The 18798-nt window shown below is 41.8% G+C and overlaps 2 protein-coding genes across 2 annotated transcripts; one reads left to right on the forward strand and one right to left on the reverse strand.

Moving 5' to 3' along the window:
- Window positions 1–529: 529 nt before the first annotated feature.
- Window positions 530–8187, reverse strand: LOC311260121 (potassium-transporting ATPase alpha chain 1; the record flags this gene model as incomplete). Its single annotated transcript, XM_084357633.1, has 24 exons — window positions 530–819; window positions 916–1007; window positions 1221–1322; window positions 1531–1664; window positions 1787–1932; window positions 2208–2331; window positions 2463–2617; window positions 2948–3116; window positions 3370–3520; window positions 3666–3802; window positions 3936–4111; window positions 4258–4450; window positions 4563–4697; window positions 4796–4905; window positions 5033–5152; window positions 5526–5604; window positions 5788–6056; window positions 6186–6303; window positions 6527–6661; window positions 6796–6909; window positions 7001–7204; window positions 7440–7499; window positions 7809–7913; window positions 8176–8187. The coding sequence occupies 24 exons, from the start codon at window positions 8185–8187 to the stop codon at window positions 791–793; spliced, it is 3069 nt and encodes a 1022-aa protein (XP_084213759.1). The 3' UTR covers window positions 530–790.
- A 3516-nt stretch (window positions 8188–11703) lies between these two features.
- On the forward strand, window positions 11704–18218 carry tbrg4 (transforming growth factor beta regulator 4). The gene is made up of 11 exons (XM_084356538.1): window positions 11704–11792; window positions 12286–12803; window positions 12905–13225; window positions 13450–13624; window positions 14271–14428; window positions 14546–14656; window positions 14746–14890; window positions 16336–16578; window positions 16767–16878; window positions 17012–17126; window positions 17649–18218. Exons 2-11 carry the CDS (start codon window positions 12381–12383, stop codon window positions 17748–17750), a joined length of 1905 nt encoding a protein of 634 aa, XP_084212664.1. The 5' UTR covers window positions 11704–11792; window positions 12286–12380; the 3' UTR covers window positions 17751–18218.
- The last annotated feature ends 580 nt before the right edge of the window (window positions 18219–18798 follow it).

Genomic DNA, 18798 nt, shown 5'->3' on the forward strand with positions numbered 1-18798 from the left:
TATTATCTAATGTTTGTGTGAGCCCATGTGCGGCCCTGCTCAAGGCTGCTTACTTTTGTCACCTACAGATGGTTGAAGCCTCCTTTTTTCACAGTCTGTTTTAAAAATAGATGAGTGCAGTTATTGCTGAAAGACCTTCGTGATTAGATTTGAAAAGTTAGGTTTCGGTAAAAACATAAAATGTAGGTGTAGCAGTTGCATTTGGTGCAGTTTGCCTTAAACATAATTACTCGGAAGTATTATCCTGGTGTAATTATTTTTATAAATGTACTTCCAGCTGTTATCAATCCACCAAGCATCATTTCTTCCAAGAAAATCAAAATGAAATCAAACTGCTCCACTGAATATTCTAAGACATGAGGTACTTTGATGTGCCAGGTCAGTTCAGAAACTTAACAAAAAAGTCCACAATTGTGAATTTGATACAGTCCTGGTCAAATGCAAACATCACCTCTGAGTAAAGATGCAATATTCAACTAAACACACATGAAGCAAAAAAGTTTCCACTTTTGTTCTCCATCTGGTGTCATCAGTGATACAATTCTTTATTTGTACAAATATAATGCAGCCACAGTCACCACTCTCAGTAATTATTCCCTTTTTACTTTGTTACAAGGATTTAGGCAGACCCTTGACATTAAAAGACAGTTTAAGCTATAAATACATAGATCACAAAGTAATATAGATGAGTGGTGAATTGAGTAAGGTCCTCTGGGTTTGCAGCATTCTGTTCGGGAGTGATGCTTTCGTGCATATCGACAGATGGACGAATGAAAGAGCTTCTCTGGTCTCAGTAGTACAACTCCTGATCCCACCAACCTGAGAGATTACAAGCCATAGATTAATGAATACTGAATAGACGTAGAGATGCGAGTTATGGCTGGTGAATGTATTTTAAATGGTAAAGTATCTTACTTCCTGGATATCTTCTGACTCCTAACTTCCTGATCTCGTCGTAGACGAAGATTAAAATACCGTATGGAACAGGAACAAACCACCACTGGACTCTGGAGAGAAAACAACATGTAATATTAGACCACCGGCTGTAGCTTCCTTTTTAATCTAAAGGGGAAAAAACGTGGAAAACTCGTCTTCCTGTTGGTTTCATATTTATGATGTTTTAATTAAAGTATATAATCTTAGAATTCACAACATACAGACCACCAGTCTGACCTCTGATGTCAGATGGTGACCATGTTGAACAGGCTGTGTGTCTTTACCTGATGGGCATGAAATTGAAGATGTTGGGCATTCCAGGGCAGTAACAAAGCAGATTACCAAGGCAGAGCTGGAAGACGATGGCAGACACCAAGACACGGTTCCTGCACACAAATAAACACACAAATAACCAAACATCCTGCTGGGCATAATAATTCAGGTGTAATTGTTCCCATGTGCAATTGATTGACACTAAATTAAAAGGCCATATTTCTCTGTTTTCAAATGAATGTATGATAATTAATTTTAGCTGTCAAAAAAACCCAAAACATTGTGCAGAGTGATTTGTGTTTTTGATGGGTCTTTACTGACCTGAAGAAGCCTTGCTGGAACACAGAGAGACGTCGAGTTTTCCTGATCAGCACATCTGAGATCTGACAGATCTCTATACTAACGAAAAACACAGTGTAGCACGTATACTCCTGGTACAACCTCTGACTGAAGGTCTGTAAAGAGACGAGAGGACATGATGAGGGGCTGATAAAAAATACAATTACATTCACCCAGGAGACAAAAATGTGTGTCTACAGTTTGAAAAGGACTCAAAGGATCTGAAGTCTATTCCAACCCATTCTTGTCCGTAGCTGTCCTGTAAGTCTTGAAGATGAACATCCTCCCACTGAGAACGCAGGCCGACGCACAGGAGAGGAAACCAGCCCTCCTGGGCCATGGCTGCGAAATAATCTGTAAAACCTGCAAAAGACTGGATGGCTCCTAAAACAGACAGAAGAAATAAAAATACTAGTTTAACAGTTCATACATGTAGCTCAATGTGATACAATTCAGAGAGCATATGGGACAGAGTGCTCTGTTATCATCTTATCTGCTTCATTGTGCAAGGATGAAAGAGTAGGTCTGGTCTCTTAACGGGCTAGTCATGTATTTTTCGAGCTTGAAATTCATTCAGGTAACATTTATGTTTGTCTATTTTTTGTTTATGTGAAGTATTCAGATTAATGTATCTGAGTTAATAGTAAGTTTTGTCTCACCTATCTGGAAGTATGAGTACACAGCCAGGGCTTCGTTTACCAGGCGATGACGGCGAGGGTTCCTGGGCTTTAGGTGCATGATGTCGCTCTCTGCTTTCTCATAAGCCAGAGAGACAGAGGGGAACTGCAGGGGAGACAGGAATAATCAAACATTATTACAACAATATATATACATATACATATGTATACAGATATATATACAAATAAGTAATTTTCTTTTCTTGATGAACTGGTACTAATAAAGTAATTACTCACGATGTCAGTGGCCAGTTCGATGAAGAGGATAGTGATGCAGCCCAGAGGAAGAGGCACGCTGACGGTGATGTAGATCAGATATGGAGTCAGCTCAGGGATGTTCTTGGTCAGTGTGTAGGCAATAGACTTCTTGAGGTTGTCAAAGATAAGACGGCCTACAAACACACCAAACGCACACATTCACACACCTCAACTCAACAGAACAGCTCACTATACTCTGTGCAAATACAAACTCTTCATTGATCAGTGGCTGACACAGGATATTTGAGGGTCAGGGGCAAAAGAAACAGGGCACCACATGTATGTGGGGGAGGGCACCATTGCACAGAAAGTCATGATATATTTATCCAAGAGTGCAGTTCTACTAAAGTTTTTTCGAACATGAGAATTATGACCACCTCATCAAGTGATGACAAGTGAGCCATCTCCCAGACAGTGGACCCTGAGTTAAGTTTGTTTTGTCAAAACACGGAGTTTCTTCTCACCCTGCTCCACTCCAGTGACAATAGAAGCAAAGTTGTCGTCCAACAGGATCATGTCTGCAGCGTTTTTGGCAGCATCTGACCCAGCGATACCCATGGCGACACCAATATCAGCCTTTTTAAGAGCCGGAGAGTCATTCACACCATCACCTGTTACAGCGACGATGGAGCCCTGTGGGGGGTTGAAAATGAAAAGATGTGTCACAGGCCTGAAAATGTAGTCCAATCATACACACAAGATATGAATAAATGCAAACCGGTATCTTCCCCTGCTGCTTTTTCTTTCACAATCCTCCCAGGGGGCCGTATTGAAAAAAGCAATTCTCTCTTCAGCGTCATTCCTCCTTATTTTTTTTATTATGTGTAAGGGAAACTTGCTTTGGACACAGTGTTTTTGAATTGCTGAATTGGATACGTTTATTTACCAGACGCTGACAACTCTCCACGATAATCAGTTTCTGCTGCGGGGACGTTCTCGCGAACACCATCTCAGGATGGTTCCGCAGTGCGTCATCTAACTCTTCACTGCTCATCTCTTTCAGCTGACCACCGCTGATCACACAGGCACGGGCGTCCCTACACACGAAAAATTGATGGACGGGGTTAGATACGACAAAAACAGACAGAGACTAAGTGCTATTTACATAGTGATCATAAAGGCCTGCCTCTAATACAAGCCTGCTTCATAAAGGCCTGACATCTACTGCAGGAAATACGGTACCTCTTGTTGACTTGTTCAACAGGTATGCGCTTCCTCTGGGCAATATCTTCCACTGTTTCACTGCCCTCCGAGATGATGCCAACATTAGCTGCGATGGCCCTTGCTGTGATTGGATGGTCACCAGTCACCATGACAACCTGAAATCCCAAGATCCAAATGAATGTTATCAGACAGGGAAAAACCTGTGAAATTCTGTATTACAAAAAATATGGCATGCATATTTTTCCAATATTGGACTGTTCATGTGTATGTGGAGTAACACTGACACACCCTGATGCCAGCAGTACGACATTTCATCACTGCATCAGGTACAGTGGCTCTCGGGGGGTCAATCATTGAGATGAGACCAGCAAAGCACAATCCTGACGTGGTGAAATTCATCTCATCGGTGTCGAATTGAAAGCCTCGGGGAAACTCTTTCTCATTCAGATAGATGTGACAGAAACCTGGAAGGAGAAAAGAAACAGCAGATAGAACAATATTTTTATTCAATACACTGTACGGTAAAGGGAACTGACAGTTTTGGGGAAACCATGCCGCATGATTTTGTCACATTAAGCCATAAGAAGCACTGACTAACTGACTAACTAACCTAGTACTCTCTCTCCCAGTCCTCCCAGGTCCATGTAAGCTGTCTGGAAGGCTTCGCTCCACTGCTCATCCAGAGGCAACTCCTGGCCTTTTATCAAAATGGTGGAGCAGCGCTCTAAGATACGTTCTGGAGCCCCCTTCATCACCAACAGGTAGCGAAGGTCGAGAGGATCCTCCAGTTCATGGATGGACAGCTGGAGTGAGAGAGAGAGATGGTTCACAGGAGAAAAAATATATTTTGTCCACTGATGTTCTTCTTTCCAGTGTTGTAATTTAACAAGGATGACAGTAAGCAACAACTCTCACCTGGAACTTGTTGGTGGAGTTAAAGGGCACCTCCACCACTTTCTTGAAGCGATTACGGTAGTCCATGACGTTCCCTACAGTGAGCTCAGTGAACTTCAGCAGAGCGGTCTCTGACGCATCTCCCACCACCGTCCTCTGTGTGAGAGGGTAAAAGTGAGATACAAATGAAACAAATCTTTCCCTGTAATAATTCAGAAAAACAGATAACAAGGATAAACTTTAACGCACTGTACCTTAGGAATAGGTACACCTTCCTGATTAGGTCTGAATGTAGCTCTGTTACACAGGGAGGCCACCCTCGCCACTGAACGCCATGTTTCTGATGACTGGTCAAAACTCTGGCCTGGAAACCACACAATCACATGATTAATGAAAGATTACTCAAATGTGAAATAATCCACCTTTTAAAACACACTTAGCAGTTAAAATAGCTGTTATTAGCTGTTATTATTATTAATCTGTGTGTTTACCTGACTGATCCTCAGTGGTATCAGCGGAGTGGATCTGGTTGTCGAACCAAAGGTGAGCAACAGTCATCCTGTTTTGGGTCAGGGTACCAGTCTTATCAGAGCAGATCACGGAAGTGGAGCCTAAACACACACAGTAGAAACCAAACATCTATACTTTTATATTAAAGGAGACCTATTCTTGTGCATGTAAAAGATCTTGAAAGTTAAAAAGGTCAAAGTCCGCACCAACAAAAGCTCCTCTCTCCCGTAGGAATCACTGCTACTTAACACTGGACATTATAAGAAAACGGATGTGTTTTCTGAGCACTAAAGCATGTAAACCTATTGTAGTAGTGACCCAAATTAAAATGATGAAACCTGAAAATGAGCAGAATATACTGTATGTCTTAAATTTGTGTCAGAATGTTGCATGAGGTGTGGAGTTGTAGTTGAGGATGTAAATGTAAAAAAGGATGTCAGGAGCAGGATGTGTCTGGTGTTCAGCCGTACAAACCTAATGTCTCCACGGCCTCCAGGTTCTTCACAACACAGTTCTTCCTGGCAAGTCGTTTGGCAGTCAGAGACAGACATACCTGTAAACAGAGACTGGTTAGATTTGTCCAGCCTACAGAACATATGATGAACTAAATCATCCACATTGATACTGTTGTGCCATCATCTAAATACATGCCTTCACACCAGTTCTGATTGTATATTAAAAGACACAATGGAAACTAGACACAATAAACAACTATATTGCCGTTGCAGTCACTCACAGTAACTGTAGCCAGTAGCCCCTCTGGCACATAAGCCACCACGATAGCCATGAAGAAGATCATGGCTTCCAGGAAGGCATATCCGATGAACATGGCAACCACAAAGAAGGTGAACCCAAAAAAGATTGCAAGACCGGCGATGATGTCAACAAAATGCTCGATTTCAATGGCAATGGGCGTCTTCTCGTTGCCGACGCCGCTCGCCAAGCTGGCAATCCGACCGATGATGGTACGATCACCTGTGTTAATGATCATACCTGTAGCAACACCTGGAAAAGGAGAGGAGAGTTACAGTCATGGCTAAAGCTCTAGTAGAAGAATTTATACATATAAATACTTAAATAAACGACTAAAAAGATGATAGGCTATTATATGCATGTGAGTACTGTTCACTGTACCTTCCAGACAGGTTGTAGAGAAGAAAGCAATGTTTCTGGTCTCCAGCGGATTCTCATGAGTACATTCTGGGCTCCTGGTTTGCGGTTCAGACTCCCCTGTCAAGGACGAGTTGTCCACCTGGAAGACAAAGTATATTCACAAAGGTTCATTACATGTCGATAAGCATGTAATAAAACATTTTGGCATCACATTCTGGTGTTGGAGAAATACACTGATTTTGTGGACCCAATGATGACAAATTAAAGAAATTTCATAACAAGTTTTTTTTATGGTTTTAACAACCAGTATATATGTCTTTGCCCATATGTATGTATGGACACGTAGTGTGGGTGTGACCTACCTTGCAGCCCTGACCAGTGATGATGCGGATGTCAGCAGGGACTCTGTCTCCTCCTTTGATTTCCACCAAATCTCCCACCACCAATTCGTAGGCGTTGATCTGGTTTTTCTGGCCATCCCGGATCACAATGGCTTGCTGTTTTATTGGCATTAGGAGTAAGGTTAGCAAAGGTGAAAGGAGATGAGCACACGAAGAAAGACAAAGAGTGACAGAAAAGAGATGTAATGATAAAGACGCAATTATTATTTATTTGGTTATGTGCAGCTCACCTGGGGCACCAGATTCTTGAAGCTGGCAATGATGTTGGTACTCTTGAACTCTTGGTAGTAACCAAAGCAACCAGTTACCACGACGACAGCAATTAGGGTGATGGCCAAGTACAGCTGGAGTGAGAAAGAGCCATAAAAACATTCACATCTCTGTTTTTGACAGTGAAATAATGGAGTAAACACTCTGTATGGAAATATAATTCACATTGTCAAAGCTGGTGAGGTTCCCTCGTGCGAGTTCAATTCCAAAGGCGATGAAGCAGATGCAAGCTGCGACCCACATCAGACACTGCAGCCCTCCAGCAAGCTGCCTGGCAAACTTCACGTACTCCGGAGTTCCTTTAGGGGGCTTCAGCTCATTGGGACCGTCTCTCTCCAAGACCTGACGGGCAAAGGTGGTGGTCAAACCCTGCGGATGGAGAACAGAAAAATAGATGATATACGTGAGTAACTTTGGAGAAAAACAAGCTTGGAAACATCACCTGAAGGACACACACAGAGGGAAAACGAGAGGAGAAGTTGAGGATGGTTCAAAAGAAAAGTAAAAAAAAAGGTTTATAAAATTAACCTATAAGAAGAACGACGTAAAGAAAACATTAGAAATACAAGAAAGAAAGAAGGTCATTACAGAAGACATGTCTTACCTTGGTAACGCTGGTGGTGTATCTCAATTCTAGCTCTTCAATTGTAATCTCATGGTCGTCCTGCAGGAGGAGACAGATTACATTGATTGAGAACAAGCGGAAGTTTTAAAGGGCAGATCAGAGAATCAAGGTCATTTATTCATGGCTGGTTGGTTGTAACTGGTGGTAACACTGAAAGTGTACAACAGCTGGAATAAAAAGTTAAATACTTCTCACAAACCATCAACGTGTGAGAAACTGTAGTATCAGTCAGGTACATATTTATAGTTCAAAACTATTAAAAAGGACGGCATTAGATGTCTTATCACTCACTACAGCTGTCTCTATAAATGCTACTTTTATTTGCCAAATAACTCTTTCTTTACTTACTATATCCATTTCTCTCTTCATGCCCTCCAGTTTCTCCTTCTTCTTCTGCTTCTTCTTCTTCTTCTTGTCCATGTCTCCATCCATCTCGAACATGTCGTACGTGTCCTAAACACAGGCAGCAGTGGGTAAAATATTGCCCCTATGGTAGATAAAACATGACAACGTGTCTTTTCTGTGTGCTGGTGCCCCACCACATACAGCTGCTGCCCTTTTTATTTAATTTTTTGCCCTAGCCCCTCAAACATCCACCACTGGGCTGGAAGAAATGCAATACCAAAAACCCAAATAATAATAATAATAATACATATACACACATACAAAATACTTATTCTTGAGTGGTCATCAGCTAACCTGCTGGCTCTCTTACCTGTTTATTCATGGTTGCAGGTGTGATGGGGGACTGCTCTCCTAAATCAATGGAGGTCCAGACCACTCGATCCTTTTTCGCCCCCGAAATCTTGGCTGTCAGTAAGGGTCCAGTCCCAAACACACACCCTGTCTCTCCCTCACATGCACACAAAATGGTCAGGAACAGGACAAGTTGTCTGTAAAAGCCTTTTATACATGACAACTCCCCTTTTGCATGCACATGCGCACAAACACACATGCACGTTTAAACACGCACTTTAACACGACTAACTACGCAAAAAGGTATCTCAGGTAGCAACAATGTCACCCCTAGCCAGGACGCACACATACTTACAAATACACTAATAGACCCATATCATAAGCTCTGCGTAGGTTAGTGTTTCTCTGGTATCTCTTATCTCCCTTCAGCACGTTCCTTATCCAGATAAACTGATTGGAGTTAAGCGCAGAGGAACAGTGAAGGTTAAAACAAACCAATGTCATTCCTTCAAGTCTGCCTGACATTGCACTGCATCAATTTACAACAAATGCTACGATGCAGCTACAGTGCACTGTTGGCCTTCGAGTCACTCTGGAGGTCGAGGTAGGATTGATTGCCATGAAGAGAGAAGAACTCAAACAGAAGTGGTTCAATCCACAGCCTGCCAGCAGTGCCCGAGGCCAGACAGTCAGCACTGCCCTGCAGCAGAACACCGAGCTGAACAGAAAGGGAAAAGACATGAGGTAGAAAATGCCCTGCAGCTGGGGTTAAACAGCAGTCACAACTCATGCCAATCCCAGCTCATTAGCAGAGCTGTAACAGGTAGCATCAACCACAGAGGAGAGTTAATGCTGTCAACTTGTCAACTGGTTGTTTTTCCTCCTTTTACAAAAAGTCACTGGTCATGTGTTTACTCTGATGACCTTACATCCCCTCTGCCTTCACCCATCTCCACCTCTGTCCACCCCACACCACCATCACACTTTCTTTATACACTCCTCTCTGCAGGTATGTGAACCTCATTTGTCATTTGCTTGCGTTCCACCAACCCAACTCTCGAAAAATAGAATTCATGCATTGCTACTCTTATTCTAGAGAGCTGAGAAACACAAACAAGGCATCATCCCACAGACAGGAGAACTTGAACCATGTCGCATAACTCGATACGTCTTATTGTCTGTGATTATTATAGCACATATAGTTTGAACTTGTGAAGGATTTGTGTGCTGTGGTTCTACTTGCAAGGTAACACCTGTACATCATGGGACAGAAAACCTGTAGGACGTAACTGAGAATCACTGTTGTAATAAAAACAGGAATTTCTGCAAAAAAGCATTGGATTATAGGAGGGTGGCTGAGGAAAAGGCAGTGGAGAGAAACAGAAAAGTAAAAGGAACTTTGAAAGTTGCAAAACAGTATGACATTGGTCGCTTATCTGCTGCTTTATCTGCTGGGTCCACAGCCTCACACTGAAAGACGGAAACACTGAACAGAATTGTTCAAATCTGTTCTAAGATCACGAGTGAAACAAAGGGGTTTAAGATCTTTTTTGCGATCAACAGTATCGCAAAAAGTATTTTAACTTCTTCTAGACATGTTGAATTTTCTCCGTTGCCATCAGAACATGGTTTACCTGCTTGTAAAACTAACCACTATTCAAAATCTTTTATACCCTCTGCAATTCCTCACAGTAGCCTCAGTAAAGCTCAAATAATTTGTCTCAGCTCCTTCGACTTTCCTCTGATAGTGAGCAGTGCTGAAAATTAGATCGTTTTCAATTAAAGAGAACACAATAAAATTCTATTTGGTTAAGTTTATTGTTTGTTTGTGTATTAAAAGACTGTACCACTACATTTTGAATTTTTGTATTACAGAAAATGCTTTGAATTGAACACAAATCCATGAATCATTTATATTAAGAATAATAACCAAGATTTTTAATCAAGAATATCAAGAACACCTTTGTTCAGTGACATTAAAGCCTAGCACTTCGCTGTGTTAGGCTGCTGAGGGTCATTTTATCAGATATGCGTCAGCAGCCGTCTCTACCATGCTCTCTACGTATCAAGAACCTCTGACGAAACACAATTACACTTGGAAAGGTTAAATACATTTGTGGATACAATTGCAGGTAGTGACTCTATTATAAAGTATGATTAATCAGTAATATTGCCTCTAAAATATCCCACCAAAACACACAAATACAGCCTATTAATTTTAATACTACAGTAAGGGAGATTATAGTTAACATGAGAACATAACTTCAACTCAAAATAAATTTAAGGAATTATTTTGGAACCCATAATATTGTGTTATCCTGTGAAGGGAAGTAAGTACAAATGGAGCTGAGGTCACCCTGTCCCTAAAGTGTTCCTTGAGAGAGTCAATATTGTACTGTAGCCTAATGTTTACTGTCGAGTGACAGTGGCTTTGTAACCAAAGTATTGTTATCAGCCTGATTTTATCAGCTCTAATTACACGTTACAGGGGGACAGGTGAGGAAGAAGAGAATAGACGGGGTGATGGGGTAACAACTGGGAGAGACAGGGACAGATCGAGGGGCCAACATTTCTGAACACACACTTCCTGTCCTCTGTAAGTTAAAGTGCTGGTTTACCCGAATGACAAAAAAACGAAATGTGTGTTTTATCTGGGTTAACAGTGGCACAGTCAGTTCACACAGACTAAAAATCACAAAATAAATCTTACGAATGGTCTTACGGAAAGCCATCGTTGAGCTGCATCATGGGAAATGTAGGATCTAGCATTTGAGGAGCTGGACCCATAAAAGTCAGGTTATCTCAGTATTTTATCAAATTAAAGCAAAATTGGGTCCCGACATTACATTTTTGCCCCAAAAGTCACTAAAAATGTAATCAGATGATAAACTATGTCTTACTGCAAAACCTGGGCAACCAAAACTATCTGGTCTGAGCAGGAATCCTCCTGTTTTTGTCTTTTGATTAAACCATGAACCGTGAACATGAAGCTAAACTACCTCCCAGTGTTGAAACCAGCCGTTGACTCAAAACTTACTCAAAACTATTTCACTAGCTTTGTAAGTTGCAGTTTGTGGTGCTGTTCAATTATATTTCTCATATTTGTTCCACCATATTTATTTCACTTCAGGTAGACAGAGCATGAGGAACAGCATTACCATTAGGCTGCGTAACTTTTGATATTGATAAAAGATTGTTTATTTTGAATTTCTTTTTCTATGGAAAGTACTCCATTCACAAGTAAAACAATTTAAAAATAAAATAAATCACAAATACCACAATTTAAAATAAGAATTTGACACTTTTCATGGATGAAGAATGAAAAAGTGCAGAAGTTTTAAACATTTTTCTCTGATGTCTCCATTGCTTGTTTTAATATTGAATTAACTGTTTACCCATGTTTTTCTTTTTTTTCTTTTTTAAAGTCATGTTATGGCTTGATTTGATAAGGAAAGCGGAAGAAGAAAAGTTGGGGAATGACGTTTTATTTGTCACTTTGGCCGGTGTGCATTTCCGGCCAATTACAGCGACGTCCGCGGGTCACGTGACACCAGCCCGTGACGTCGTTGTCCTGCGACTCTCCCTGCCGGATCGCTCCATGTGAACAGCTTTCATCAAAGTTATCGTAAATTACAGGTAAGTCTGTGTTTGAATATGATATCTGGTGGTGCTCTGGCTTCTGTCAGCATGGTGTCTTTGGAGATAAAACCTGTGGCAGCAGGTGGAGTGAGACGCTGCCGGCCAGCGGCGTTTTTAGCTCCTCTTCCTCTGTGCGACAAGGTCAGGATTTAACGTTATATGACAGGAGAAAACCCGACTGTCTGGCTGCTGGTCGCGTCACTAGCTTTATATTACGAGAGATGTCCTTTCAAAGTTACAGCAGATATATCTGATATCAGCCTAGCTACATTATTGTCATTGTGTATTACTGCCTCCGTCAAGGGTTACACAAGCGTAATGTTAGGTAACATTACAGCACCTAGAGCTCTAAACCTGTCACACATGGCTGATAGATGTAGATTAAACGTGTAGTCGACGGTGAATATTTGACAGAATGTAAATGTTGCTAAATTGAATGAAGGTTCAGCTCATTTGTTGGTGTTTCTTCATCCTGTCAACTTTTCCTCAGGTTGGATTTGGGATGGTGACACCAGCTGCTGAATTGTGAGAAACGTCTTCTCTCCTGTCCTGCCTGCAGCCTCTGTCCTGTCTCTCTAACTCAAAATGGCCAGCCGTCTCTTGGGCAGATACGCCCGTCTGCTCTGCAGGGCCTCCTCTCAGGCTCCAGCTGCTGCTGCCGCTGCCCGCCTGCCTCCACCCGTGGTTGGGCCTGCAGAGGTGCAGAGGCCTCAGGGATGGCCGTGGGCCACAGAGAGGTTAATGTGTGAGGGAAAGACAGTTGTCATCGAGGACATCTATTCACGCACGCCTGCACGCACCCAACTGGATGATTTGTTTGAATCGGCAGAGGCGCCGGAGGACATCCTGCAGGCCTGGGCAAAGCACAGAGGGAATGGTAATCAAGCAGCTGACGGGTTGGTTAAGATGATTTTGATACTGAAGACGAAGCGCGAGTTTAAGGAACAACAGTCTGAAGTGATGAAGGATTTAAGGCTGCTGGATATGATGACTACTATACATCGAGAGGTAAGGGAGCCAGATACAGACATGGACTGGCACTGACATTGAACCCTTGTGTTAAAGAATAATCACTAATTTTTTCTTCTGTGTGTTTTTTTTTCTTCCAGGTGACTTTGGTGTGGAACAGCAGTCTAGTTTCTGTCTTGCGAGCTCTCTCGTTTATAGGCGTACCCCCCACAGATTCATTACTCAGTTCTGTCCAGAATGAGGTCCTGTGGCGAGTCCGCAGGCTGACATGCAAGCAGCTGGGCCACCTGGTAGAATGGGGCGCAGGCAGGAAGAGACAGCAGGATGTGGCGATAGTGAACGCCACATTAAAACAGCTGGAGCTGCGCTGGACTGAAATCTCTGATGCTAAAACTGTCAGTACACTGATATCCAAAGGACAGTCCATGTCGCCTACCTTGAGGGGCAGACTTGAAGACAAGGTATCCGAGTTAAAATCATCCATCACAAGATAAACATGTTGCCTTATTGTCACTGTACACGGTGCTAGAGCAGGTCTTTTTGAACGCAATGCCATGTGATCATTTAAAGGAGAATTCCCTTTCGTAATAATACGAAAGACTTAATAGTATAAAATGCAAGCATGTAAGAAAAACATCATAAATCCCAAACCATAATGTAATCCCTCCATCTGTCTTTATCTCAGGCTCTGGAGCTCGCAGAGGGGTTTACAGCGGAGGACATCCGCAAAGTGTGTTCATCTTTGGCAGCTCAGAGCCGCAGGTCTGTCCCGCTGCTCAGAGCTTTGTCCTACTACCTTCTCCAGAGGCCGTCGTCGGAGCTCACCACTCCTCTGATAATGGACATGGCTTTTGCATACGGTAAAAATAACACTGATGATTGTTTCCAACAACATTAAAAGCAATAGCAATAGTGTATAACCGCGTTCTTATTGCCCCATGTGTCATTTTGTTTTTGCCTTCTTGATCTGATGTATAGATGTCTTAAGTGTCTTAAAATGTTACTTAGCAGATAGGTATTTTATTTGCCAAAAAAGAGACAAAACAAACAGTAAAACAAGTTAAAGATGGATTTGATCCTGGCATTTAAACATTTTTTTTTTTTTCTAAATATAGTGACAGCCCAAATTCAGACTGACAAAATGTAGCAACTGTTGCGTTTATGGATAAAAACTCAGTGATAATGTTAAAGAAGGTCAAATGAACAAATTAATAAAAAATATATGTGTTAACAAAGAGTACAGGTTTACACAGGGCTTTCCCCTTCTTTTTTGTTTTCAACCCCCTCTCTTTTTTCCCTTTTAACTCAGTTTATTGATAAATTTTTTAAAAACATCACTTGTTTTGTTGAACTTCAATATTTCACTGTCTGTTCTAGATTAGCGGCAAAAATCCTCATGGGTAAACAGCTTAATCTACTGAAAGTCAGAACAGATTGAAGCACAGTCTGCTCCGCAACATTCTGTATAATGCTAACAGGAGCAACTTTGTCTCTGCCCCTCTTTAGGGAAGCTGAATTTTTCCCACTCTCAGGTTTTCCAGCGAATGGCCTCAGAGTTGTTACCCAGAGTTCCTGAGCTCCATCCCGCCAATGTCACACGTTTTGCTAAATCTCTGGGCTTCCTCAAATGGCTCCACATCCCTCTGTTTGAGGCCTTTGCTGAGGTCAGTCACACGCCTAAGACTAACTCTAATTCAGTTAATTTCATGTACTTGATCTCTGTTTTCCAATTATTTTCCTGACTCTTCGTGTTACTCTCTTTGTGTACATTTTTTCACCAGCACTACACAGCTAACAGCCAAAACTACAGCGTTCCTCAGCTCTGTAATCTGCTCATGACTTTTGCCAGAGTGAACTTCCAGCCCAGCAAGGGAGACAATTTCTTTGGCAAGGTACTGTTACAAGCTATCTGTTGATTTTGCCTGGTCACCTCTACTTCCCATCTTAAATATATCCTCCATGTGTGCCGCTTTGTGTGAAGGTTCACCCTGTGCTGGAGGACTCTCTCTCAGGCCTGGAGCCCTACTTGCATACGGACGTGGTTTGGTCTCTGTGTGTGCTGCAGCAGGCGAGGCCGCACTACCTCATCCCCGTCACACAACAGAGTCACACTACCAAGCTGTCAGGTAAGACACACAGCTGTGGGTGTTCATTCTATCTCTGTATTTTTGATAAATGAGGAATTTATAAATATACAGATACGCACTTCGTATTAGTAAAGTTAAGCTCACACATATTGCTGCATACATCACCGTCAGCAGCGAAGCACCTGCTCCTCTAAACTAGGAGAGGCTGGTTAAAGGTGCTTCAGGCACCTGGTTACATTCCTCCTCGAGGAGCCCACTGTAACTTTTCCTGTAATGTTGATGATTAATTTGTTTATAATAATGATATAATTAATGAAATAATAATTAATTATATTGTTTATTATATTAAATAATGTTTTTCTTATTTTATTTTTATCTTATTATGTTGGCATTATTTTGTGTCATATCATTAGAAAGCATTAAAAAGCATGTCATTGAATGCCAAATAACAGATTTGATTTAACTGGACAGTTGGAATATCATTATGAATAGTTTCCCAGGGAGCATAACAGCAGCCAATCAGCAATTCTAAACAAGAAGCATTCTTATTCATTGTTCCAACGGAAAACGAAACGGTGTGTTTCTGGATGCTAGAAGCCAAGTTGCATTCACGGGAAGTCCGACAGCAGAATATTCCACTTGTTCATTTATAAACTCTGCGATAATACGGCTTTCAGTGTATCACTGGGAAAAATTCATGCTTTCAACAGGAAGACGCACTAAATTTCCTCCACGGTGATTACCAAAATAAGGGTTGATGCGGTAAAAGCCATGTTGGTGAATTCTTACAGATGATACTCTGTTGTCCAGTCCCTGTGAAGGCAGCATGAAGTTGCAGACCACATTCTTGCAAGTTTCAACTCGCCTTGTCATGAATTTCTGGTCTAAACTTGCAAACGCCCCCTAGAGGACCACAAAAGTATTGCTTCCAGCGGCCCCTGACGTCTTTTGAATGTTCCAGCTTCACAAATAAAATAAAATGAGATCCTTCTTTTCTCTCTTTGATAATTGATTAAAAGTAATGATTACTGGTATGTTGCTCACAGGTTTGTCCATGATGAAAATAGTCTTTAGATGCAGCTCAAGAACATATATTATACATATCAAACATACATATCAGTTAGAATCAAATAAAAGACATAGGTAATATAATTAGTTGTACAAGTAATATATTTGGAGGTGTTTTTAACTTGACATTTGCGATGCCATAACATAATACCACTTTTCACCATTATTGGCCCACAGGAGAACAGTTTAAATCAGCTTGACTGACTAAGTAAATACTTTTGTCCTGCTTAAATACCACTCTGGCTCAGCAGATGGCAGTGCAGCACCAAAAGATTCCTGGTTAGACGGCCACATTAACCCATTTTCTCACAGATGTGAAACATTGATTTGCTTTAACAACAACAACAAAACATTCTAAAGAGGTCTTGATGCCAGTGGCTTGTCAGCACTCATTCTTCCTCTTATCTTGACTGTAGGGGGCAATCCAGTTCGAGTAGGGAGCTACCAGCTGAAGCTCCTCCACATCGCCGCTACTCTCCAGTTAGAGCACCCTGGTTCCTCAGATACTTCCTTCTCCCTGAGCGCCCTGTCTGTCCCGACTAGCAGCTCCCCCCTCACCCCCCTGCAGAGCAGTCTGAGAGAGGCTTTACAGAGTCTGGTGGGCGGGAGTACAGATGCCCTTCGCACTGGGGTTGACACTGTGTATGGATGGACTATTGGTAAGGAGGCAAAGTTAGCCCACACATATATCATTTGAGATCACATACATGTCACACTCTTTTTCTTTTATGTCTGGAGTTTTACAAGACTTTTTATATTCCAATTAACATTCACTACATCTCTGAGTAAACTTAAAGTTGAGTATCTGAGAGCTATTTTACACCTGACATCCCCTTTTCCTAATCAGATGGTGAGCTGGCAGTGGATTGTGACAACAAACCGATTGGCATCACAAGGATGAAAGCCCCTCATCTACCCAGTGGAGGAGGACTCCAGGATTTACCTGCAGGGGCACATCGGTGAGTCATAGAGGAGAAACATGTAGGCTGGGGTTGTTTAAAGATTTATTTTTGCTTTTTCCTTTGAATTTTGCATCTGTTTTTCTTTTGATCTAGCCGTGTAATGCTTTTTTGCACCCTGTCTCATCTCCAGTCTTGCTTTCTTGGCTTTGGAATTCCCAAACTTTGGCTCAAAGAGTAAAGACCTCCTGGGACGGTTTGCCATGATGAAGCGACATCTCCAGTTTGCTGGCTTCCTCACAGTGGAGGTAGGGAGAGGCAGAAGATGGAATAACCCCTCTTTGTTGTAATTGTGACCGTGGTCTAGTTACTTCAGTGAGCTATATATATTTTTTATTACACACTCACTAAAGCCAATTGCAAAATAGGTTTTGCCGTATATGCTATGATTGTGAGTCATACTTCAGTCATATTCAGAGGCAGAGGAGCAGCAGCACTTCTGCTGCAAACAATGGAGCTAATACTTTGGTAGAGATGAGAGTCAGGTGGGTCTCGCTGCAGTGTGTGGTATAAATAGAGCTCCAGCCGCAGCTCTGCCTCATCTAGGCTGATCCAAGCTCTCTCTCTCTTGCTCTCTCATCTAGGACAATGTCTATAGCCAATGGTATCATCAGCTGCCTCTTGGGTTTGCAGTGCTGCAGTGTGTGTTAACTGCATCTACATGAGATTGAAAACAATCATGTCCTTTTTTAAATGTTTGCAAATAAAAATTTTACAATGGCAAGTACTGAAGAAATGTTTTCAGATCCATCTTTTTTGTCCTCTTTCAGGTGCCATATTACGAGTGGCTGGAGCTGAAGACAGACTGGCAGAAATTGGCGTACCTGAAGGATAAAATCGGAAAGGTCGTGGCCGAGGACATGGCCAAGTGAATCCATCAGTCGCGAGCAAATTTGCAGACTCAGCTGAATCAGAGCTAAACTCAACCAAATGGGACCACAGGGAAAACACATGCACACCCACGTTCACACTCAGAGCAGAGCAGCGCTGCAGAATAGCTCTCTCATACTTTGTCAGAAAAAAAACAACAACAAAAAAAAAAATCATATTTTCTCTCTGGTTCCCTTGGCAACGTGTGGGGCTTTCCCTGTTTCCATGGTGATGAAGAGCAAGAGTTTTGGAGCCAGAGAGCGACAGAAATAAACAACAGCGAGTCCCTCTGTAGAAATGATGTGATCAACGATGAAGTCTTCAGATCTGCGAGTGACATGTCAACACAAAACCACGTGGGCCATTTGTAGATATTTGGCCAGAACGTGCTTGTTAATAGATTGGTATATCTAAATTATCTCTGTGAATGTGTGTCATCTTGTGATGAAATAAACTGTTTTGTTGCCTTTTTTTTGTCCTTTGATTCTTATGAAATCATCTTTATGATTCAGGCTCAGGATGTGTGGGCATGTGTGCACATTTTCCAGTTGCATTAGATCGAGTGTGGTATTCGAACAGTTTCATTTCACATGACACTGCTAACGACACACCTCTCTAGCGTACTGGTGTGAGTGCATCAGTATTATTAGCAGACAACTATCAGCATTCAGCAGTACCTGAGTTTTTTTTTTTTTCTTTTTATCAGCTCTTTTTTCGTTTGTTAAATGAGATGCTTTAAAATCCCGAGATATAGCAAGTTTGGGTAATTTGCTAATTGATTTCTTCAAGAATTCTGTTCAAACTTGAACAGATATTTTTTAAATTTCATACTAAGTCCATGTTTGTGTGTTAACAGCCTTATTGTGAAGAAACAGAAAGGGTAAGATTCTCAGATAAACACTGCTGACCTGAAACTGCCTACACAACAACATGGGCAGCAGCAGCAGCACTCTGACATCAGAGACTGTTGAGTGGCAGAGGGAAAAAACCTGACAACTGCAAGCCAGAGCAGAAGAGAGAAAATGGGTTCAACTGCGATGGAGCCAAAGG

The sequence above is a fragment of the Pagrus pagrus genome, assembly GCF_965226575.1.
Source record: "Pagrus pagrus genome assembly, chromosome: 7".
Lineage (NCBI taxonomy): Eukaryota > Metazoa > Chordata > Actinopteri > Spariformes > Sparidae > Pagrus > Pagrus pagrus.

Bases quoted from the DNA above. Each gene is read 5' to 3' on its own strand.
- tbrg4 (XM_084356538.1), top strand. From the start codon at position 12,381: ATGGCCAGCCGTCTCTTGGGCAGATACGCCCGTCTGCTCTGCAGGGCC. The intron at 14,657-14,745 runs GTACTGTTACAA...CTTTGTGTGAAG, and splicing joins GAGACAATTTCTTTGGCAAG to GTTCACCCTGTGCTGGAGGA. The intron at 14,891-16,335 runs GTAAGACACACA...TCTTGACTGTAG, and splicing joins TCACACTACCAAGCTGTCAG to GGGGCAATCCAGTTCGAGTA.